Source organism: Notothenia rossii (assembly GCF_949606895.1).
Source record: "Notothenia rossii genome assembly, contig: scaffold_29, whole genome shotgun sequence".
Lineage (NCBI taxonomy): Eukaryota > Metazoa > Chordata > Actinopteri > Perciformes > Nototheniidae > Notothenia > Notothenia rossii.
In genome coordinates, this window is record NW_027639721.1 from 279,297 (window position 1) to 303,815 (window position 24,519).

General features: G+C 43.4%; 1 protein-coding gene across 1 annotated transcript; it reads right to left on the reverse strand.

The window, feature by feature from the left end:
* Window positions 1-222: 222 nt before the first annotated feature.
* LOC307027486 (uncharacterized protein) lies at window positions 223-14,812 on the reverse strand. Its single transcript, XM_079695741.1, has 4 exons — window positions 14,528-14,812; window positions 8,499-10,208; window positions 2,511-2,576; window positions 223-2,213 (listed from the first exon to the last, which is right to left on the reverse strand). The coding sequence occupies exons 1-3, from the start codon at window positions 14,613-14,615 to the stop codon at window positions 2,515-2,517; spliced, it is 1,860 nt and encodes a 619-aa protein (XP_079551867.1). The 5' UTR covers window positions 14,616-14,812; the 3' UTR covers window positions 223-2,213; window positions 2,511-2,514.
* Window positions 14,813-24,519: the final 9,707 nt, after the last annotated feature.

Genomic DNA, 24,519 nt, shown 5'->3' on the forward strand with positions numbered 1-24,519 from the left:
CTGTACTGTGTTGTACATTGAAGATGTTGCAATAAAAAATGTATGATAAAAAAAGTTATACAGAAAAAAAGAAAATAAACTCTTATAAATAGGTCAGTCCCATACCTGTGAATAACATTGCCTTCTGTCATTACTGTATTTATTATTATTTTTTAAAACCTGTATTGTATGAAAAACATGGTGGTTGCTATACACAAAAATGGTCCCATTTCATTGCACATGTTTTAGTGAGTAAAACTTTATTCTGTACTATAGGTTAGCAGAATCATAGACAAAGCTCAGAAAAAAAAATATATGTTACAGAGGAAAAAACTGATTAAAAAGGTTATCAGACACAGAAACATATTTTGTTCCCAATACACCCATCACATCTTTCACAACTAAAATAATTTTCTTGAAACTGTACACTTTTGTATAAAACAGCATGTATAACTAATGATGCAAAAATCATATCCACTAGTCGATCAATACGGAAGCCAAAAACTGCTAGTTTTTAATATTTGTTATTCTTAAGATCACAAAGTAATTATTTCATATCGACCAGAAAACAGGCTTTGATATGTAAGAGGTGTTCTTTTTTTCAATAATATCCACCTCGCTGGACATATACCACTTTTTACCCGGCCACATACTCAATAAACTCAAACCTTGACATTAATTGAAATTATTTTATTGACTTTTATTGAATTATCGTATTGCTGCCGCCAAGAGAGCAAATCTCCGTTCCACAGCGGACCAATGGCTGAACTGTGACAACAACAATGTGGCTTAAAATTAACGGCGGAACTGATCGAGGTTCACTGTAACTGTCAAAGTCTGTTCACAGTTTCTGATCCGATAATGACGTCTTTAGACAATGCAGACCCCATAGCGTGTCCCTGCTAGTATTGACTTCCTGTTTGTCTTCTTCTGTTGATTTATCTGACTTCCAACGCTGTCTTTTAACCTATTTGCTTCTTTCCCTTGATCCTCCTTAGCAACAGTGATGTTATGCTTAGCAACGGGTTAATGAGTATTAATAACCTCTGGAATTTCTTAACTGACCAATCAGAATCGAGTATTCAACTAAGCCGTGTAATAACTTGAGATAATCAAGATCAGGAGTGCCATAGATGGCGTCTTGACAACCATAGCAACTGATTTAACTGAACATGTCCAGTCAAGGAGAATAGTACATTATTTTTACATCAAGGTCTAACATAGGCAGATCGTCTTTTGTTTTCCGGTGTTATATCAATAAAACAAGCTTTGTTTTCTTAAAACGTCAATAATTAACTTGTTATCTCAATATGGCATTTACATAAGGATTGCAAGCAGCTTCAAAATAAATCTTACTTAGCCAAATATGTAATTAATGCACTTAAATCAAAACCAATGCGCGTTTTACATCATCGTGAGAGGCCTTATGAGGCCTTTGAATTTATAGTTTGAAATGCCTTTACTTTTAGGGGGGAATTTTATGAATATCTGCCCACTACAGTGCAGCTGCACTAAATGGCTTCATGGAACAGCAAGGTGATATCTCAGCACTGGGGCCCTAAGCATCCTCAACCTGGCAGTGATTCATTATATACTTACTAATATTTTGTGCATCTAATAATGTGCATTTCCTTTTCCAAGAAAAACACGATAAATGTTAGAAAGGAAGTTTAAGGAAAAAATTATAGGTTCACAGTAATGTCAACATCTGGATTAATAATAACATATATGAAAATCAGTTTTATTTTGGTGCTACAATTAAGCTTTTGTTTTGTGTTTCTGTCACTTCAAACTCTTTGCATAATCTAATTTACAGTTGTGTTTGGCTTGTATTCCTCTGAAGCAGCTATTTTAAATAGTGAAGGCTTTACATAGAAAGATTCCTTCCCAAATTCATCACACAAGAGTTCACAGATTTCACAGATTATTGCACCCTCTAGTCTCATCTCGCCTGTCCTGTAAGGGCTTGTTTGACCTGCATATCAAGTATGTGGCTTAAGGGCACATATGGTGTCAGTAAAATACCTTTCAAAAAGTTTATATATACACATTAAGGAAATATCCTGATATTTCATAATGACATGTTATTAGGGCACCATACACCATAGCATCTGATGTACAGTTTGGCAAGCGCTGATGACAATACGGAAAATGTAGCATTTAATGCTTTGTCTCCTTCCAGTTTTCTTCCAATGGTAGCTTTGGGTTTACGTTTTTTGGTGCACCTCTTATCTCTAAAAACAAAAGATAAAGAAAATAATGAGATATTCCTTATACAAGTGATGTACACTTCCACTATTCAGTGTTTTGATTACATTACCTTTGTCAGGGAAAGCAAACATCACGTCACCAATATTTAACTATCAATATCAAAAACCCCTTCTCTACTACATTTATCCCGTTTTCACCCAGTTTAAAGGTTGTTTATGTGCACCCTTCACTGAACATATATATAATAATACTCAGTATAATGGATACAGAGTTGATCCTAATGTGTTTGTATTGAGTTTGGTTTGTGGTTGTGCTCTTACCAACTCAATCCTCCTTTTTGGCTTTCATGCTCTCTTTATCCTGAGAGGCTTCAGTTGCAGAAGTCACTGCGCACACATTGAGAGGAAATCAATACATGATACAATACAATCAACATTGCAGACTTCATACAGAGGAAACTTTCACTCATTTAACATATCGCTTCACCATCACCAAAACTAAAGAGACAACTAGTGCAATAATGCACAACAGGAGAGCATCCCTTCTTTGTCACATCCAGGTCTGCTGAACTGGTTACTAGTTATTCACCTGGTTTCTAAGCTTACACTCACAATACTGTATGGTGAATGGTCTGGTATGCACACTGCATAGATTCCAGAGAAAAGGTTTTGTAGATGTTATGCAATTTGTCTTCACCAGACCAGTTTTCTACACATTCTGCCTGGAGAGGCATCTCTGCCCTAAAAGTACAGCATGTTCTCGGACAGTCAAGGGTGGAGTGCAGGAGGAAATGAAATCACTGCTTCTTGAAGGAAAACGTCACCACCAAAAGTATTGTCTGTAAACTTTGTTTATATTGCTTTCACACTGCATAAAACAACAAAATAAAAAAACAGAATTGTTTTTGATTCATTTGACTGGGGAAGGGGCCCCTTTTGACCCTATTAAGCTTTTTTAGGTTTTTGTGCATGTAAATAGGCGCTTTTACACCGAATACTTTTCCCAGGAATAGTTCCCGGAACTTAGTTCCCCGGAAATCTTTAGTTCCGGAACAATCTAGTAAATCGCGTTCACACCAGCATAAGTCCCTGAGGGAGCCGCTAACATCTCTTCTTCTTCTTCTTCTTCTTCTTCTTCTTCTTCTTCTTCTTCTTCTGACTGGCTTCAGTAGGAGCTGATGGCTTCCCAGCAGCTTCCGAGTAAATCGCCTGAAGCGCCGACACCTCCTCATCACTCCACCGCTCCCATGTTTTCTTTTGTGTTGCCATAAGTTAGTCTCTCTCCGTTGGTGCGCTGGGCTAATGCTAATGCTAATAATGCTAATGCGAACAAATAAAATGGTGGCTTCACAAAACTTTTCAGAGTTTTACGGGGCGTTGTTTGCAATTCGCCCAGCCAATCAGAAATTGGAACCTTTTCTCCCGACTAAAAAGGGGTGAAAAGTTTTGCAACAAAAAGTTCTAGTTCGAGATATTTTTGGTGTGAACGCAAAATCCCAGGAAATATCGGAACTATTCCTGGGAAAAGTACTTGGTGTGAAAGCGCCTAATGGCCTCAAAGGCTTAAAGGTCCCCTATTATGCATAAATGCATTTTTTCACGTGTTTTATACATAAATATGTGCCACCTGTGTGATAAGACATTCGGAAACTTTCAGGGAAAAGGATACTCTCCCTTTTTCTTCTGATCCACCTATTCAAAAACCTGTCTGGAAATTAGCTAATCAGATTTGGCCACTTTGCGACGTCACAACTGTTTTTTTGGGTTGGGCAACGATTAGCCACAAACCTACCAAGGTAACCCCCCTTATTACATTACATCTAATTTGTTAGACGCTTTTATACATACATTGAGTACTGTGGACAATCCCCACAGGAGCAATTTGGGGTTAACCCCCTGATCCCACCGGGAGCGTCTGTGCTGCGGCTGCTGCGTTTTTAGCGATCGCGGCCACTCTAGTCAACGGGTGCTATTCCACCAGACCCGCTGCGCAGCGCTGCGCCGCGGCTCGAAGCGTCCCAGAAGCTCCTCGCAGCAAGGAATTTCTAAAATATAGGATGAATTCTATTTTTGACGCAGCGCAGCGCAGGCAGGCAGGAAGTGGAACGTTCATCCGAAAATATTGGTGATGTCGTTGGCTGCCCAGCCACGAGGTGATGAAAATCACCTTGTTGTCTCCTTTGCTGGTTGAGGGGGTGCACCCAAAACCGGCTCATTCTCCTCCCCCCACCCCCCCATAGTCTTTCAAGTAGGAGAATACATGCCAACGTTCTCCTCCGGTTTAAAGGCACTGTAATTATATATATATAGAATAATTATGATGATGAATGCATATTTTTTTACCACTAAAATACAGCAACACATCTTTGATTCATTTCGTTTATAACTGGAATATTACAATTATTATTAACTGTGTCTGTAGTCAACAACACAACAAAATAGGAAATAACAACAATAAACACGATTTAAACAGACACAAACATAAACCATTTAACTACGTAGCCTAGAAGTACAAATGTCCAGGAAATACTCCAAAATCAACAACAACTGCGAGGCTGCACACACGACAATCCGCTTCCGCAACGTTTTGAAACGCGCCTGGTGGGTTATGACGCAGGAGGAGGTCGCGGCGCGGCACAGCCGTAGCACAGCGCAGACGCTACCGGTGGGATCAGGGGGTTAAGTGTCTCCTCGAGCACCTTGGCACAACAATTTCCTTCAGGATAAATAAAGTCTTATATTAGCTTATCTTATTATGTTTTTGAAACCAAGCATGTTGCAGGTGGGCGTGGCCAGCAGCAGCTCATTTGCATTTAAAGCTACAGACACAGAATCAGCACTTTTGAAACCGCCTGAAACATACCTCATTCACACCAACGCAACTCCGGTTCAAGCTCCGTGCTAGAGCTTTTCAGGTTCAGAACCAGTTCTTCGGTTTATCTCTGGCTCTTTTCACACTGCTCAGAGTCCGACTAGTGCTGCGTCATTGCGTCATCGTTTGCGTCATGAAGTAACCGTTTGCGTGCCTGCTTCATAAAGCCAAACCGCGCGGAAACCCCTCACAGCTGACACCGAACAACAACAACAATGGCCGATTGTGCTCCAGCTTCCTCTATACCTCTTCGGAAGACCAGATTCCCAGTAGGTAGCTGGTCTCTTCAGTGGACCACTGCTGCTTGTTAAGTTTCTCAATCGTTGTGGCTTTTTGTTGTTGTTCAGGAGTTGATCTTGCCCCTGCCCCTGCCCCCGCCTCAACGTAAGCGTGACGTATGTGGTGCTTTTGCTCTGGCCGGACAATCTTTTGGTGCTCGAAATGAACCGGATTCCGGTGCTAAGAGGCTGCTCCGCTGCGCTGTGAACAGGAAAACCCGGTGATTTTCAAGCTCCAGCTCCGAACCGGCCCTGGAACACCGTTGGTGTGAATGAGGTAACAGAGGGGTTTGTGGGATGCTACAATTATCTGTTTGGTATTAGGAGACAAACTCTTCAGAGACGTTTTGTGTATATATCTGATACCTGTAATATATTTTTTAAATAAATCCCTGTGTTCCCTCCAGAGGGAGTTTCTCAGCCTGGAAAACACATAAGAGAAACGTTGTAATCAATAATTCAAGGTTACATGGGGAGTGAGATATTTATAAATAAATTGTCATTTTGTGGGGAAAGTATTCCTTTATAAATTACCACCAGATGTCCTGTGCATTTACTTAGTGCTAACTTACATTCCAATTAAGTCAAATATTGTTTATGTTACATTTATATTGACTTGTATGTAATTTGAAGCCACACGGTATGATAGAAGACAGTTCACAATAGAGTACAATGAGTGACAGTTGCGTGACTGAATCTATTGTACTGTTAGCATGCTCTTGGTAAAATGGACACACTCAAGAAAAGCGTTAATTTCTCACTCCCGGAGTGTGTGACTGCTTTTTATTTGTTCACACTCTGTTATCTGTTCAGCACCACGGCCCAACAATATCCTGTTCACCTTGTCAGCTCAGACCAATCACAGGACAGGCAGGGACGGGCCCGGCGCCATGAGGGGGCAAAAGGGGGCATTGCCCCCTCAGTTGTATTGTATTTTAGTGGCTGTACCCGTAGAATAGAAAAGGGGGGAAGTGACGTGTCAGAGGTCGCGCGGCTGTGGAGAAGAATGTGTTGCCCACATTCTGTTACTGAGTTTAGGCTAGTTAGCTAGCAGGTTTATTGTTTTGGGTGCAGTCACTTTTTCCTCCACTTGCTGTTCAAATAAATGTTGAATGAAAAAAGTAAATCTGTTTACAGTTCTGTTTCATATGGGTGTTGAGAGATGTATCCATATATTTAGTCCCTAATTTTGCTCTCAAAGTGCACCAGATTGATGCATTTAACTTCAACATTTAAAAAAAAAAATCTTCCCGGGGGAGCATGTCCCCGGACCCCCCTAGAGGAGGTGAGGTCCACCACCTGCCCACACCCCCTGTTAAATTGTCTCACCCACATTGAGGATGCTTCCTACGCCATGTTTTATTCCATGCGTCAAGTCAGGCAAATTGGGTCCAAATGTTATTGCATCAATGTCAATAACATTAAAATCAATAAATATATGCTGTAACTATTTTGCTCTAGGCAACAAAAGGGCTCAGGTAATGTGATTACTATATGAATAATGGTCCAAAATAGCATTACATGAATAGGGTTTTTTGTTAAGTAACATACTTTCGTCGCCGGCCGGCCGATACATGCCGCGCATTAAGTGGGCCTATCTGTCAATTAATCCCCGGGCCATTTTTTCCTCCCAGTCCGCCCCTGGCAGGCAGTGAAGCAACGTGTAAAAACGTCTCAACCCCAAGTGAGCTTGTAGTCTTAATTCATGTTAGCGTGTGTGCTTAGCTGTAGACACAGTCGGATGGGTGACCAAAACGTCCCTGTTTTCCCGGCAAAGTCCCCGTTTTCGGTGGCCGGTACCCCGTTGAAACACTGCGGTCAAGCCAGCATCCAAAGCCAGCCTCCACTCGGGAAAACCTAGTCAAGCCAGCCCGCACGTGATATTGCGGTGCGCGAACATCCTATGCATTACGGTAGAGTCCTGGAAAAACTGCCTTAAAAATAAAAGTACTTACTCTGTCAATAACTTATACACCAAAATAGCATACCAAACATGTTAAATTAAGAAATATGTACGATATAATGTGATCAATAATTATTTAAAACAAATGACGTATAACTACCACATTATAAATGAGTGAATGTAAAACTTAAGGAGTTTCAAAATAAAAGACCATCTAGTCACTTAGAAAAAATCAGAACATTCTGATGTAGGGTTTCAAAATAAAATACCTTTGAATTGTCATATATATGAGCTATCATCCCTCTGTGTTTAGATGAGAATAAAACAAAGACTGTCCAGTATCAAAGACTCATCTCACTCCAGGGTGATAGCAGGACACCCCATCTAGCCACTCAGAAGAAATCAGGACATTCTGATGTACAGTTTCAAAATAAAAGACCTCAACACGCTCACTATTTGGCAAGATATCTTAGCCTTATATTGGCTTCTAGCTTAATGTGTCTTCTTCATCAGCCAGCATCCTTGGTATCTGTTGTTCACTGAGTTGATTTCCCCCCTTCCATCTTGATGTTTCTTGGCATATCTTTATGACCATTTATTTATGAGTTACTAACATTTATAACTGCCAAAGGGAGCCTTATTGTAAAGTGTAAAACACATTCCCATTTATTAATCAGTTACTACCATTTATAATAGAAAATAATAATTAAAACACTGACATATTTCTTCATTTTCTATCCCCTTTCTGCATGTTTACACATCTAATTGGCAAGCATGTTTGCATAGATTTACCAGCTATTTTAGCTAGTTGCAATGCTGTACTGTTTGACCTCCACCCAAAAACTCAGCCATCCGACCAGTAAGTGGACGGTGACTATCAAGCAGTTTAAAACATGGTTTTACGCTAATGTCACTTTTTTATGTCAATATAGAAAACTGAATCGGAATATGCTTTGAATAGTTTCTTTTGTTTCTGCATTACAGGTTTGTCAGGAAACACTTCAGGTTTTAATCATGTAGAATCACTGAGCAGTAAACTCCCTCAAGAAATGCAGAACGGTGTTAAAAAAAAAGGCATATACTGTATCTCCCACTAGGATTGTCACATAAAGAAAAATAAATCTGCTTTGTTAAATTCTCTGTTGTTGGAACAGATTACTAAAAACAATGATGAAGGATTTTATTTATTTTTATAATTGACTATTAAAGAAAACAGGGTAAACTTACTTACAATGATCTGTGTTAGAGTGTCATACCTTTAGGTGAGGGATCTGCCTTGGTTTGAGCAACTGCAGTGAATGGTGATAATGGATGCAACAGTGGAATAGTTGCTGCAGCAATCTTTATATCTATAAGAGTGTGTACTGCCTTGTCCGATGCTGATACTTCACTTGGTTCTGAAGCCTTGTCTGTTACTACTGCTGGTGATGGGGCTTTAGCTTCAGTTGGTGCTGTGGCTGTTGCTTCAGTTGGGGCTGTGGCTGTTGTTTCAGTTAGTGCTGCGGCTTCAGTTTGTGCTGCGACTTCAGTTGGTGCTGCGACTTCAGTTGGTGCTGCAACTTCAGTTGGTGCTGCAACTTCAGTTGGTGCTGTGGCTCTGACTTCAGTTGGTGCTGTGGCTTCAGTTGGTGCTGCGACTTCAGTTGATGCCGTGGCTGTTGCTTCGGTTGGTGTTGCGGCTTCAGTTGGTGCTGCGGCTGTTGCTTCAGGTGCTGCGGCTTCAGTGTATGCTGGGGCTGGTGCTGGGATTGCAGCTACAGCTGGAGCTGGGGCTTCAGATGGTGCTGCAGCTGGTTCTGGGGCTTCATTTGTTGGTGCAGCTGGTTCTGGGACTTCAGTTGGTGCTGGGGCTGGTGCTGGGACTGCAGCTACAGCTGGTGCTGGGGCTTCAGATGGTGCTGCAGCTGGTTCTGGGGCTTCAGGTGTTGGTGCAGCTGTTTCTGGGGCTTCAGTTGGTGCTGGTGCTGGGACTGCCGCTACAGCTGGTGCTGGGGCTTCAGATGGTCCTGCAGCTGGTTCTGGGGCTTCAGTTGGGGCTGGTGCTGGGACTGCAACTACAGCTGGTGCTGGGTCTTCAGATAGTCCTGCAGCTGGTTCTGGGACTTCAGTTGTTGGTGCAGCTGGTTCTGGGGCTTCATTTGGAGCTGGGGCTGGTGCTGGGACTGCAGCTACAGCTGGTGCTGGGGCTTCAGTTGTTGGTGCAGCTGGTTCTGGGGCTTCAGATGGTCCTGCAGCTGGTTCTAGGTCTTCAGTTGTTGGTGCATTTGGTGCTGTGGCTGGTGCTAGGACTGCAGCTGCAGCTGCAGCTACAGCTGGTGCTGGGGCAGCAGATTCAAATGGTTCTGGGTATACACATTTTTCTGTTGAGGTAGCAGCAGATGCATAATTGTCAGTTGTAGCCTCTCCCTCCACATGAGCAGCCACTACAGCAGGGGCCTCAACAGCTAGAGCTGCTGCCTCTTCTACAACAACAGGGGCCTCTGTCTGCACAGCTACAACAGCAGGGTCCTCTGCCTGCACAGCTACATCAGCAGCGTCCTCTGCCTGCACAGCTACATCAGCAGGGGCCTCTGCCTTTACAGCTAGATCAGCAGTTGCCTCCTCAACCAGGGCTTCGACCACAGGAGTGGCCTCAGACAGTAAAGTTTCTACAGGGACGGCTTTCTCTAAATGGGGTAGTGCCTCCAACACCTCTACAGCCGCCGCAGGCTCAGTGTAGGCTTCAGTTGGAGCAGCAGTTTCTGGAACTGGCTCTGAAGGGCTGATATATTCTAGCTGTGGCTCAGGAGCAGACAGGAGGTCCTCCCCAGACCCAAGATCCTCATGGGCCTCCAGGGCTACCAACACAACATCAGCTTCTTCATCGGCTCCTGGTTGAAAATTGTCCGGTAAGGCAGTCTGCACAGGCAACTGTATCTGGTCCTCGATGGTTTGTGCATCTTCTGCAATGAAGCCATTTCTGAGTGCTGTAAAAACAGGGTGGACAACACACATTTTTTTATATTTAGATATACGACTTGCAAGCATATTATCAATCTACATCGCCTCTTTGTGATGCCATGTTAATCTGTAACAGTAACTACCTGACAATGCTAAGCAACACAAATAATAAAGAGAACATTCCTAATTTAATTAAATTGAACATTATTTGGGGGTTGGTGAGCCAATAGGCTTCAATAACAACATTTATAATGGCCAAATTCAAATGCATCCTAAGGGGACATTCAACAAAGTATAGACTTCGATATTGCAGGGTGTTGAATTATTCCTGTATTTGATTGTCTTAATCTGCATATCAGCATGTTTTTGCATATCATTTTGCTGTTCTTGTAAGAGGCCAAAGACAAATGTCTGAATATGAATAATACAAATCCAAACAACAGCTTAACTCATGGAATGTAGGAGATGGAAAATAAAGGCAACAAGGTACATACTTTGCAACTGCATTGCTCGAGAAAACATTATTTATTTTCCCTGGTTAAACATTTGATTTATTGAAGCCAGTCTTTGTCTAAAGCCCGGAGGGCAAGTCACTCTCTGAGGAAATGAAATACACATGACAATGCATTTGCTGCATTTTGAGAGAGACCCTTCCTTCATTCTCCTTCTTAATGCTGCTGTTATATTATATGGGAGGCTGTGGGTCAGTGGCAAGTGTGCTGGACTTCGAATCAGGGGATAGCAAGTTCGAGTCCCACTCCATTCAGCATGTCGTTGTGTCCTTGGGCAAGACACTTCACCCCAAGTTGCTCCTGTGGGGATTGTCCACAGTACTGAATGTATGTAACTCACTTTGGATAAAAGCGTCTAACAAATGACATGTAATGTAATATTTGAACAAGTAACAAGCCCTCAGGGGAAAAACATTAATTTAGTATCAATGGCAGACTAGGACATTTTAACTGACAGTCTCTCTCTAGATAAGTTTTGCAGCTAATTTATTTACAAAAACACCAGCTAAGACAGAGCAGAATGGTTCAGAAAGCTGAATGGGTGGATGGTTCAGAAGCCACATCTTCCGGAATGTATTTGTCTGTCAGAAGTGCTAAAAAGAGCTGAGAGTGATGGGTGGAAAGGAATGTGACAGGCTGGCAACTCAAACAAAAATAAATCATTGGAAGAAAAGCAAAAGAGAAAAAAAGTGGGTAAGCTATGCAAGTGAAATATTTCTAATAATATCAAGTTTCAACTAAGAGTTCAGAACTGCAGACTTATAAGTGTTTTTAAAAATGTGTAATTGTTATTATGGTATTACTCCCCTTAATTGAATTTAAACATGTTTCCATTAGTGTCCAATTTATGGCTCACATACCATCTAACAGAGTATTCCACACTGTTGTGCAGCTTGAACTGGTGTTAAAAACTGTTTTGGTGGATGACCAGAATTTCAACATAATTTAGCAGCCAAAGATGATCCCAGTCAAAAGAAGCGCCATGGTTGGCTTAGAACACAGAGTAGAGGGAGGTATGGGATGTAAAGTATAGGAGGCCCGGTCAGGGGATGCGACCAGTGGTGGATCATACAGTGACTGTGTGATTTAAAACTCCACCCATTCATTTGGAGAAGCCTTCCTGAAAAGTGGTTTTCTTGTGGGAATGATGTAAGAGTCTGGAAAGCTTTTTTTTTTGTAGCTGGCAGGCTGAAGAGACAATGCTATGGTACAAACATCATACACCGATGACACGCATGAATAAACAATCACGGCACCAAACGACAAACACAACAAGAACTACAGAGTATGACTGCAAGTTCAGATGTAACATGTATATTCAGAAATTCCAGGATAGCCTGAAAAGCATTTGAGCTTTTTGGAAAAGCCATCAATCTCCTAGACCCTCTCCTTTGAAATCCAGCATCCATTGTTTTGTGCGAGCGCTAAATTCCTGGAGCAGTGTCAAACACTCCTTATCATACATAAACACAGGGCCGGCTCGTAACACTGGCGTTATAGATGTTCGCCGAGGGCGCCAGATCTGGGGAGGGGCTGCTCTGGTAGAAAAAATGTTTTGACCGTTGGTGCTCATCCTAATTTTTGGCCTTGATGTAACAATATTCATAATTAAGTCAATGTAACACCCTTTTCACCCCGGTTAGACTTTTCATTTGCCCTGTATGATGGGCGCTGTAACGGTACGTTCACACAGCTGCTTTGAAAAAATCTTGAAAATCTTGGAGCAGTCTGAGAGCTAGAGGATTTTTTGCTAGCAACGCGACCAACAACCAATGACATGAATCTCCCGCCCCCGACATACAAAGCAAAAAACCCCAGGGATTTTATGCGAGCAATATATATATATATATATAAACTCCCCAAACAGGCGAAAACCTACCAGTTTCACCCACTGTCTCTGCCACCTCCCTCCATGCCTGGTTCCTCCGGTTTGTATCCCGGTAAATAGTTCTGGTCGTAAAGAACCGGGTGATTTGCTACCGTAATTTCTCGTTTGGAATATGAGGAAATGAGCTGTGGTCTGGCTCTCCCAGCTTGCACGCGGTTTGATTGGCTAGCGCTTGTACTGTCAGATTTGCATAAACGGGATTTGATTGGCTGACGCTTCCAGCTCAGCTTCAAAAGTTGAACATTGCTCAACTTTTGAATCCTGAAAATCCTGGAAATTTTCGCTTCGCTTCCCCACAATGCAGTTTGGCGAAAAGCGAGGCAAAGTGACGTCACCCCCATTCAAAGTCAATGGGCAGAGTAGCGTTGGAAGCGTTGGAAGTTTTTTTTAAAGCTGCTGTGTGGACGTACCGTTAGTGATGAAAATGGGGGATGTTGGCTTATCTGGCGCCCGCAGCTCACAGCCAAAGTGCGAATGAGCGTGGGAGCGTGCGAGGGAGAGAGAGAAGGGTGCACCGGTATCGGCGCTGTTGTTATTAGAATCTGGTGTTAGCTGCTCTAACGGATATAAGAAGAACATGTTTCTACAATAATGTGGAGGGAGAGTCCTCTCCAGTCAGACTGAGAGGCTGATAACTACAGCTCAGTGAGGTAAAGGAGTGTTTAGATAGTTCACTTTAGTCTAAGTTACCTCAGTGGGTCTCAAACGGTTTGATCCCAATTTATGTAAACAAATATTTCCAAGGCACTCCTTTATAATCATTGGGATGAACAGGTTTGAAATCATTCCAATGTATACTATAGGACAGTAAACCAAAAATATCGTTTTAAACTGGAGAGATTAAAAAAAATGCGAAAATAAATAAATGTTAACTAGTAAAATAAGATATGAAAGAACAACCCAAATAAAATAAGTTACATTTATTTGTTATTGGCTATGGTAGGTTATTGGTTATGTTCACATACTTATTTGATTATTACAATGTGAACCGATCTTTTTCATATGGGTGTTTAGAGTTTTACCCCTATATCTAGTAGTAATTATTTTCAAAGTGCACCAGATTGAAGCATTTTACTTTAAAATGTTCAAAGAATTCTTCCCGGACCCCCCTAGAGCATGTGACGTCCACCCCCCATTCTATTGTGTTTTCCTTGGATACTCTATTGATCTTTATCTTTTCTATTCTACGATTCTCTGACTGGGGCGCCAGCTAAAATCTCGCCTAGGGCTGCAAATTGTCTAGAGCCAGCCCTGCATAAACAGATGGTAATCTAAGCAACTCACTTTTGAGGAAAACTTTGTATTCAGACTTTGGAGACACAAAAAGCATGCACACCAAGTAGGGAAATATAATTTAATTCACAAATCAGACTACTGTAGATTGGCAGAAAAACGGTGTGGTCACAACTCTTTCCTCAGGCTGCAGATGCACTGCTGAACAATCCCAGCTGGCTTTCACACTGTCAGAGTTTTATGAAGTACTCACTATATTTTACAAAGCTAGCTTCATGTACATGTAAATACCCAATTGGCTTTGGTAAGGAGAGGAGTCGAGAATTAAACACAAACACACAATATAGCTCTCATTTGATAAAAAGCCAGACATTCAGTTTCTGGCAGCATATTTTGAATGGATAGCAAGCTAGAAATGGCTTATTAAAAATAAATGCTGACCACTTCTGGGGAGCAATGAGAAAATGGTTAAACATGAATAATTCTCTACATGGGCTGCTGTAGAATGCTTCAAAGCAGAAGAGAGTGAGAAAGCACACGGTGTTCCAGAGCAGAGTCACACACCCCTCAGCAAGCCTTGACTGAATAAGAGTGACTTACTCTACATATGTACATGTAGAGTAAGTGTATAAATCATATGGTATGCTTATTCATTAAACATACACTAATCTAGACATGTTTAGACATGTAAACATAGATTGTCCAAACTTACCCACTGTATCTCCATTGGCCTCCTCTGGCTTCGTACCTGGTCTTTTCTCCTGATCAACAGTCTGTGCACTGGATGAGGAGCACCCCATGTTTGTCAAAAATAGTTGAAATTGTTTAAAAAATAATCAATTTTGTTAACAAACCCAAGTTACACTGCTCTATATTAGCAAAGACAGAAACTGCACCATTTTCTCCACCAGTCTCTGATTCAATGCATGACCCGCTGTCTTCTTGCCCCAGATCTGTTGTAAGAATGCAGCCAGGCAGGGAAGGCACTACTACTGCTGAATGTTCCTGACTGCCTCATGCACAGGCACACTTTTCATGCAAGAGGGGGAGGCAACCATGTGTGAATGGAGTGTGTGTCCTCCCCTCTATAGGCGTGTCCCCTATGGAAGAGATCCACCACCTGGTGGTTATGGGTAATACATGTTCAAAAAATGCATTTCTTTAAAAGGGTTTAGTCGATAAAGTTATGCATTTACTGTCTTTGACTTGCATAATAGCTTTTATTATTATTGTGAGAAAAATTAAGTACTCTAGAATAGATAACTTATCTTCTGAATTGATTATAAACCTGATGACAAAACATACAATGAAATGTGAAGTCTAAAATGTGTATTTATCTGCATAAGAGTTTTTGGCATACAATTATAAAGATGTACAGAGAAAAATACATTGTGTGAGTAGAAAGCATTGCATTTGCATATGTTTCAGTGTAACTTGTAGAGCAGGGTGATTAGAGGGATCCTGTGATACCACCCCAGATAGCAAAAAGTCATTGAATCTACATTGAGATATGTTCACGCTGAAGATTGCAATCAACATTGATGTCAGACATTGAAAATAACAGTGAAAGTGCTCGCTATGATCAGCATTGAAAGAACATTGCATTTTCAATCAATCCCAACAATTAATCAACTTTGCATTGCATTCAATTACGATATGATCAACATTGAAATAATGTAGAATTGCAACAACATTGATTCAACTAAATTATCCGTTGCATTACACATTTAAACAATGTTATTATTAGATAGTAAAAAGTCGTTGAATTAACATTGAGATATTGTCACACTGAAGATTTCAATCAACATTGATGTCAGACATTGAAAATGAACTAAAATGAACAAACAAAAAAAGAGACATTATTTATTCAGTTAATTATTACGATTGAATTCAATTATATTACATTACATTAAATTGCATTTAGCTGACGCTTTTATCCAAAGCGACTTACAATAACTGCGTTCAACCAACAAAATACAAACTTGAAGAAAACAGAATCATATAAGTACATCAGGTTTCATAGAGCTAAAATATTTCAACTGCTACTCAACTGGCTTTAGATAAGCCAGTCCTTTCTTAGTATATAAGTGCTTTGTTAATAATTCTATCGCTCGAAGTGGATTCGAAAGAGATGAGTTTTCAGTCTGCGCCGGAAGATGTGTAAGCTTTCTGCTGTCCTGATGTCAATTGGGAGCTCATTTCACCATTTTGTAGCCAGGATAGCAAACCGATGTGTTTTTGCTGATGGGAACTTGGGTCCCCCTCGCAGTGCGGGTGCAACGAGCTGTTTGGCTGATGCAGAGCGGATTGCACGTGCCGGGGTGTACGGTTTAACCATGTCCTGGATGTAGGAAGGGCCAGATCCATATGCAGCATGGTACGCAAGTACCATTGTCTGGAAGTGGATTCTAGCAGTTACCGGAAGCCAGTGAAGGGAGCGGAGGAGCAGCGTGGTGTGGGAGAATTTAGTAAGGTTGAAGACCAGACGAGCAGCTGCATTCTGGATGAGCTGCAGAGTTCGGATGGCACATGCAGGTAGACCAGCCAGGAGGGAGTTGCAGTAGTCTGCAAATATGAACATGTTGTACATCTTTTGTCCACTTTAGCACACAAAACTCTCTTTTAAAGGTCTCATCGTATGCTTTTCTGGTTATTACCTGTCCCCTTGTGTGTTATGTAGTTTTTTATGCATGTAAACGGTCTGTAAAGTCACAAACCCTCCAAGTAGACCCTGTAGCTGTCATGGTTTTGGATTTTTGTTTTCATTTTCCACCTTTTTGTTTTGAAATGTTTTCCTACTTGTGTCTTGTCTGATCCTACTCCCTGTGTTTGATTTCCTGTCGTTAGTTTCCCTCCTGTGTCTGATTGTGCTTCATTGTGTTCACCTGTTGCCCTTGTGTTTCTGCCTGCCCTGCCAGCTGTGTTTTGTCCTTTGATTACCCTTCTGTGTATTTAGTCTTGCCTTCCCCTGTGCTCCATGTCTGTTCGTCATAATTTCATGTCCCTGTGATATACCTATGCTTGTTGGTATCTCCTGCCTGTTCCCTTCGTAAGTTTGTTCCTGTCTGTCGTGCTCCCTGGTTGTGTTTCTGTTAATTAGTTTCTTGTTTTTTCCTGCCTTCGCCTTTTGTTAATAAAGCTCGCTTTTTGTTACCTTACCTTTTTTAGTCCTTTTTTAAACTGCACTTGGGTCCCATTTTCCACACAACCTGACAGTACGAACAGACCAGTATGGACCCGGCAGTTTTTTCATTTAGTCAAGAGCTTTATGGGCTTAAATGCAATCTGGAGTGTATTTTCAATGACTGGAGGAGGGCCTCATCCAGAGAGGCCAAAGAGGCTGCCCTTAACGGGGCACGCAGGGAGGTTGACAGCAGGCCATGGCTTAGGAGCTTGTTGCCTGAGAAGCTAAGCATTTTTACTAGCAGCCCTGAGTGCCAGTCTCAAGCCTCAAACCCCTTCTTGGGATCCCGCCTTGCCTTAGGAGGTCCACGGAGCCTCCAAAAGGTCTCTAGGAGACGCAAGGCCAGGATTTCAGCCGTGGCCCCAGCAGCCATGGTTCCAGCCCCATTTCTGGCCCCAGCAGCCATGGTTCCGGCCCCAGTTCTGGCCCCAGCAGCCATGGTTTCAGCCTCAGTCCTGGCCCTAGCAGCCATGGTTCCGGCTCCAGTGCCGGCCCCAGCAGCCATGGTCCCAGCTCCAGAACCGGCCCATACAGCCATGGTTCCGGCTCAAGTACCGGGCCCAGCAGCCATGGTCCCGACTCCGGCTCCTCGTCACCTTTGGACTCTTCGGCCGAAGCCAGCTCCCCGTGTCCTGTCGGCATACCGGCCGACTCCAGCACCGCGTCTCCTGTTGGCTCTCCGGCCGACGCCAGCTCCCTGTGTCCTGTCGGCGTACCGACCGACTCAAGTCTCCTCTTGAGTCCCCTCTCAAGTCTCCTCTCGAGTTCCCTCTCAAGTCTCCTCTCTAGTCCCCTCTCAAGTCTCTTCTCAAGTCACCTCTCAAGTCACCTCTCGAGTTCCCTCTCAAGTCCCCTCTCGAGTCCCCTTTCGAGTGACTTCTCAAGTCCCCTCTCAAATCATCGCTCAAGTCCCCTCTCAAGTCACCTCTCGAGTCTCCTGTCGAGTTCCCTCTCGAGTTCCCTCTCAAGTCTCCTCTCGAGTTCCCTCTCAAGCCTCCTTTCAAGTCACCTCTCGAGTCCCCTCTCAAGTCACCTCTCGAGTTTGCCCTTAAGCCTCCTTTCAAGTCACCTCTCGAGTCCCCTCTCAAGTCACCTCTCGAGTTTCCTCTCAAGCCTCCTCTCGTGTTCCCTCTCGAGTTCCCTCTCCAGTCTCCTTTCGAGTGACCTCTCGAGTTCCCTCTCTAGTCCCCTCTTGAGTCACCTCTCGAGTTCCCTCTCAAGTCCCCGCTCAAGTCCCCACTCAAGTCACCTCTCGAGTTGCCTCTCAAGTCACCTCTCGAGTCCCCTCTCCAGTCCCCTCTTGAGTTCCCTCTCTAGTCCCTACTCAAGTCTCTACTCAAGTGCCATTAGAGGTTCCGCCGGGGGTCCTGCCAACCCTATGTCCTCTGCCGTTGGAGGCCCTGCCGACCACTCTTCTGCCGGGGTTCCTGCCGACCCTATGTCCTGTGCCGTTGGAGGCCCCGCCGACTACTCTTCTGCCGGGGGTCCTGCTAACCCTATGTTCTGTCCCGTTGGGGGTCCCGCCAACTACTCTTCTGCCGGGGGTCCTGCCAAACCTATGTCCTGTGCCGTTGGAGGTCCCGCCGACTACTCTTCTGCCGGGGGTCCTGCCAACCCTATGTCCTGTCCCGTTGGGGGTACCGCCGACTACTCTCCTGCCGGGGGTCCTGCCAACCCTATGTCCTGTGCCGTTGGAGGTCCCGCCGACTACTCTCCTGCCGGGGGTCCTGCCAACCCTTTGTCCTGTCCCGTTGGGGGTCCCGCCGACTACTCTTCTGCTGGGAGTCCTGCCAACCCCATGTCCTGTTCCGTTGGAGGCCCCGCCGTCACCTGTCTTGCCGGGGGTCCTGCCAACTCCTTGTCCTCTTCCGCCGGGGGTCCTGCCTACCCCTTTCCCTGTTGCGTCGGTGGTCCAATCGACACCAGCCCTTGCTCCATCCGGGATCCCATTGACACCAGCCCAGGTCATGTCCAGGATCCCTTCTACGCCTGTCCCACCGGCTCCGGTTCCTGTCCGGCTGACACCGGGTCCTGCCCGGCCTCCAGAGCTGTGCTGTCTTCGCCCTCGAGCCCGGCCCCCTGAGTGCCGCGGCCTTCGCCCTCAGGCCTCCTGAGTTCCCCAGCCTTGGTCTTCGCTCTCGAGCCCGGCCCCCTAACTTCTTGTACTCTGCCTTGCCCCCGGGCCGTCCGCCCGAGACCTCCTCCTCAAACTCTGCCTTGCCCCCGGGCCGTCCGCCCGAGACTCCCTCCATGGACTCTGCCTTGCCCCCGGGCCGTCCGCCCGAGACCCCCTCCTCGAACTCTGCCTTGCCCCCGGGCCGTCCGCCCGATATCCCTTCCATGGATTCTGCTTTGCCCCGGGATGTCCGCCACAGAAAAGACCTGTCTATGCTGCCCCAGAACGTCTCGTTGGACATTGTTCTTTGTAACGAATTTACACACACACACACACACACACACACACACACACACACACACACACACACACACACACACACACACACACACACACACACACACACACACACACACACACACACACACACACACACACACACACACACACACACACACACACACAGGTCTTTCGGTGGCGTTGGGATATATATATTTTTTAAATCCTCTGGAGCAGAGAGAGGAGCTGTGGATTATTGTTATTGATTATTGCATCAGTGTTTCTTAGGGTCAAAAACACTAAAATAAACTATAATACTAAACTCACAACTTAAAATGAAAATGTTTAGTTTATTTAATAAAAAAGAACATGTTCAATGTGGAAAGTGACAGTAGATATAGATTAGTTGCAATTTGGTGCTATATTTATATTAAAAATATATAAAAATGTGTTTAAACACCTTGAATTTCAGGGGGGGCGCGGGGCTCCGTTGGCGGGGCTCCGTTGGCGGGGCTCCGTTGGCGGGGCGCAGCGCCCCTCCAAGACAATGGTAGGGGAAAAACTGGTAAGGATGGCCACAGACACACCTCTGAGCAATCCTTATTCATGGTCAGTGTCCTGAGGAAAAGTGAAATATGCATGAATGAGTGCAATGGAAAACTAAACAACAAAATACATATCCACTGATTCTAACTTTATCACCAAGCTACTGAGTCTTACCATTCAGCTTGTGGAAGTTATAATTGCAACTCAACAGCATGGCTGCTATCACCCACCGACCTTGTTGTGCCGAGTTCTATAAAGAAGTATTTTCTGACAAAGAACACCAGACAACAATGGCCAGCAGTATCGGGTTGGCTGTTGCTCCAACAGCGCTGATATTTATTTGTATGCGCTCATGAGGTGAAAACATCTCTGGGCTCAAAATTAAATCTTACACAAAGTGTATTATGCATAAAATATTTAAGTTACATTAAGCAATATTAGTTGTATTGTGTACGTTTATTTCCTACATACTAACTGTGTGTAAATGGGCAGGCCTCTCAGTGCTGCTGTCTTTCGTTGAGACAGAAGAAACTTGGTTGTGTCATTTCAGACAAAAATGGGCAGGCCTCTCAGTGCTGCTGTTTTTCGTTGAGACACAATGTCGGTTGTCTAAGGAGTTCCCAGTGGAAACAATCAAACATATCAATTAGTTTAGTGCCGTAGTGAATTTATGCAAAATCTGACTTTCTGTATAGTAATGAGGAGGATAAAGAACAATACAGATCCCAGTAACATGCTTCAATAAAAGACTGGCAAAAGAAAAAAAAGAAAAGCGCTGCAATCCTGCGGACAATTGTAATTTCTACTTTTACAAATTATAAATACTGTTATAGTTCTCAAATTACACCAACTAAGAACACCAAGCAATGACTTTTAACATCCATTTTTACAGAAGCCTTTCCATCAAAGCTTTTCCACTCCTAGAAATGTTAGGCGAAGGAGCATTTTATATTTTCAAACAGGGGAAAAGGGCTTTGGTGGACCCGGCTCTGCCATTTTCCCCTCAACTTTTGCATGCTCTTAGACTGAGGCACTTCACTCACTTGTTCATCAAGTTTTTCCAAGAGGTCTTCCATCTTCTGTCTAAAAGCTCTCTTCCTAGCCCGGTACAGTTTCAGCAGGCAAGGCACATGTTTGTCAAAGGCTGCACCGAACGTCCCCAGGAGGTCTTTGCTGGTGATCCGATGAAATTCTTCAGATATCTGAAAAATGTCATTTGATTGTAACCACAATGTCATGTTTTTTCTGTACAGCAAATTTCTGGGTAGCTGTCTTGTTCAAAGTCTGTACCATCTTAAGGGAATAGTTTGGATGTTTTGAATAAAAAAAAAAAAAATGGTATTACAATTTTGGTGACTGATGGGAAAGTGGGGCGTAGTGTGTTGGAGGGGCCTGCAGGGCAGGGTATAGTATCGTGTTCCAATTGACTGACATACACAGTCAGTGTGAATACAGGGCCAGTTCGCACCTTTTTGTGTGACAAAGGCGACAATGTTTTAGAAGAGTCTCTTGATTGGGGCTTGAAAATCTGCAAAATCTGCACTGCATGTGATTCTCCCCTGAAACACAAGACAAAACATAATAGGACATTCAGTTCAGTCAGCACTTGCAGAGATATCATTTTTGAAACTTTTAATTTGTTAGTTTTCATCCTTATATACTTAGTAGGACTTAAAAAAAAAACTCAGTTAATGGGGTTAATTTTTAAATTGCTTCAGTTTATCATCATAACAGATCAAAACGTTCGAGTTCATTTTACAATAAATCAATAAATGGTATTCTTCTACAAACAAAAAACAAAACAATTAATACATTTAAATAAACCACTTATAGTATAATAACTACTTAATTCAAAATTAACATTCACTTTAGATAATAACATTGGCATAATAAACGGAGCGCTCTCTTTTCCTCTCTCTCCCTCTCCTGACAGCCCGTCAGTATCTCATGCAGCTCGCTAATCCAGTAATGAGTGACCCGACAGTGAAGAATAAACATGTATAACTAGTTTATCTAGTTCCAGAGGTAGATAAAATAGCTAAGTGTGTTTGGTCTAACTTGAAACATGTGTTTTGCTCCGCTCACCGGTTTGTTACAGCGGCTGAGTTTCAGGTGATCAAGGAGCTGCATGACCTAAACAATAAGTGTTGCTTGGCAACGGTGTCACGATCTTAGTGTTATGTCACGGTTTTAGTGTTGTCTGTCTGGTAATGGGTTTTGTTTTGCTGTTCTGTTCTCCCTGTCTCTTGTTTTCCTCCTGTCTGATTGTCTCATTGTGTTCACCAGTTGCCCTTGTGGTTCTGGTGATGTATATTCCTTATTCCTTCACGGGCAGCAAATAACACTAAAGGAACACCGTCATCCCAATCTTTATGAGATTCGTGGCAATGTTTTCTTAACATGCATTTCATAGTCTGGTGAAACCTCTCTAATGCCCCCTGACTTTCAGGATGATATGGGCTGGATGTCACATGCTTGATATCTAAGGTGTCAAGTACCCGGGCAAACACTTTAGACATGAAGTTAGTACCTTGGTCTGTTTGAACTACCTTTGGTAGACCAAACATGGAGAAAAACTTCAGAAGTGCCTTGGTGAAGAGCGGGGCATTACTTTTCCGCAGTGGGATGGCTTCTGGGAACCTAGTGGAAGCACACATGACAGTCAAGAGAAACTGGTTTCCAGTTTTAGTTTTTGGCAAAGGTCCCACACAATCTACTATCACCCTTTCAAATGGCTCTCCCATTACTGGAATGGGGATGAGAGGAGCAGGGTGAATCACCTGATTCGGTTTACCGGCAACTTGGCACACATGACATGTTCGACAATAAAGAACTACGTCAGACTTGATTCCTGGCCAAAATAAGTGTTTTAAAACTCTTTCATACGTTTTTGTTACCCCCATGTGACCTGACCACGGATGATCATGAGCCAAGGACATCACCTGAGGACGATAGGCTGTTGGCACGACAACCTGATAAATTGCAAAGGAGTCTGACTTCTCACAGGCATCACTAATCCAGCGACGCATCAATAGTCCATCTTCCATAATGTAGGCAATCTTCTTTGACTTGGCCTCTTCCTGACTGATAACAGAAGAGAGACATTTAGAAAGTGTTTAATCACTTAACTGGGCTGCCATGAATTCTTCCCGAGTGGCAGGCAGTTGTACAAGCTCTGAGCTGTTACTGGGTGATCCAACACCAGCAGACCGGACCTCCTCTGGCAGTCGGTCCGACGCAGTCATGTCTTCAAGAAACTGCCCTGTAGCAAGAACATAATCAGACAAGTTCTCTCCATATTATTTTGTCTGGGCCCTTGTAACCACACAAGCAGGAAAGATTTTGGGAGGTACTTCAGCTGATTTCCCTGCTTCTAAACTTAGATCCGGAAAATCAATGACCTCAGGTACTGGCTTAACTTTGCCCCCAGCCAAGTCATTACTGAGGATGAAATAAAACCTTTGATGGGCAAAGCAGGGAGGACAGCTACTTTAAAGAATCCTTTGACAAGGGATGACTGAATATAAACATTGTGCAAAGGAGCCGCAACTAGTGTCATGCCTACCCCTTGAACAACAGCACTTGATCCACATGATGACCTGGAGGTTAAAGGTAAGATGCCTTCTCTAATAATAGACTGAGAACCTCCTGTGTCCCTAAGTACCTGAACTAGCAGCTGGTCTTAAGGATCCCCTGTTAAAGAAACAAAGCCCTTTGGAATAAAGGGTTTGAAGCAGGGATCAGGTACATCATCTTCCTGGGACATTTATATGTCTGATAGGCAAACTCCTTTAATGAGTCCCATGCCTTTTGGCGTTTGAAAGCGTTGCGAAAATTGTTGTTTACGCTTTAAGAAATGACACCCTGAAATAAGGTGTCCTGTTTTATGGCAGTAGTTACACTCACGGGGCCCCCGTGGAGGTGATGGTGGTCCTCTAGACCTTTCAAAAGTTGTTGGGCCAAGATCAGGTCTTCCGGTTTGCAACTCTGTAGCTTTATCTGGGCGCAATGGTGAAGAAAACACAGTCTTGTGAGTGAGCATAAATTCATCCGCTAAAACAGCTGCCTTAGCCAGTGAAGTGACCTTCTGTTCATTTAAGAATATCGCCATCCTTTCAGGAAAATAATTCTTAAAATCTTCCAAGAGAAGTAACTGACGAAGACTCTCAAAATGATCCTTCACTTCATTAGCCGCACACCATTTATCAAAGAGAATGCCCTTCTCTCGCGCAAACTCAACAAATGTCTGAGTAGCAGACTTTTTATGGTGTCTGAACTTTTGTCTGTAGGCCTCCGGCACAAGCTCATAAGCATGCAAGATCGACTCTTTAGATACCACTTCCTGAGCCTTACCTACTTACCTTTAGGCCAGACTAGTGCGGTAGCAATTCTCTCGAAAGCACAAAAATATGAGTCAACCTCTGACTCTCTAAAAGTTGGCACCAAAGCAATATTTTTACTAACATCAAAACGTTTTGTATGAGGGACTGTATGCGAAGGTATTGACCTCTCAAATGTCTGCTCTGAAGAGATTCTCAGGGCATCAACTTCAAGCCGCTTTAACGTGATTTTTTTCTCA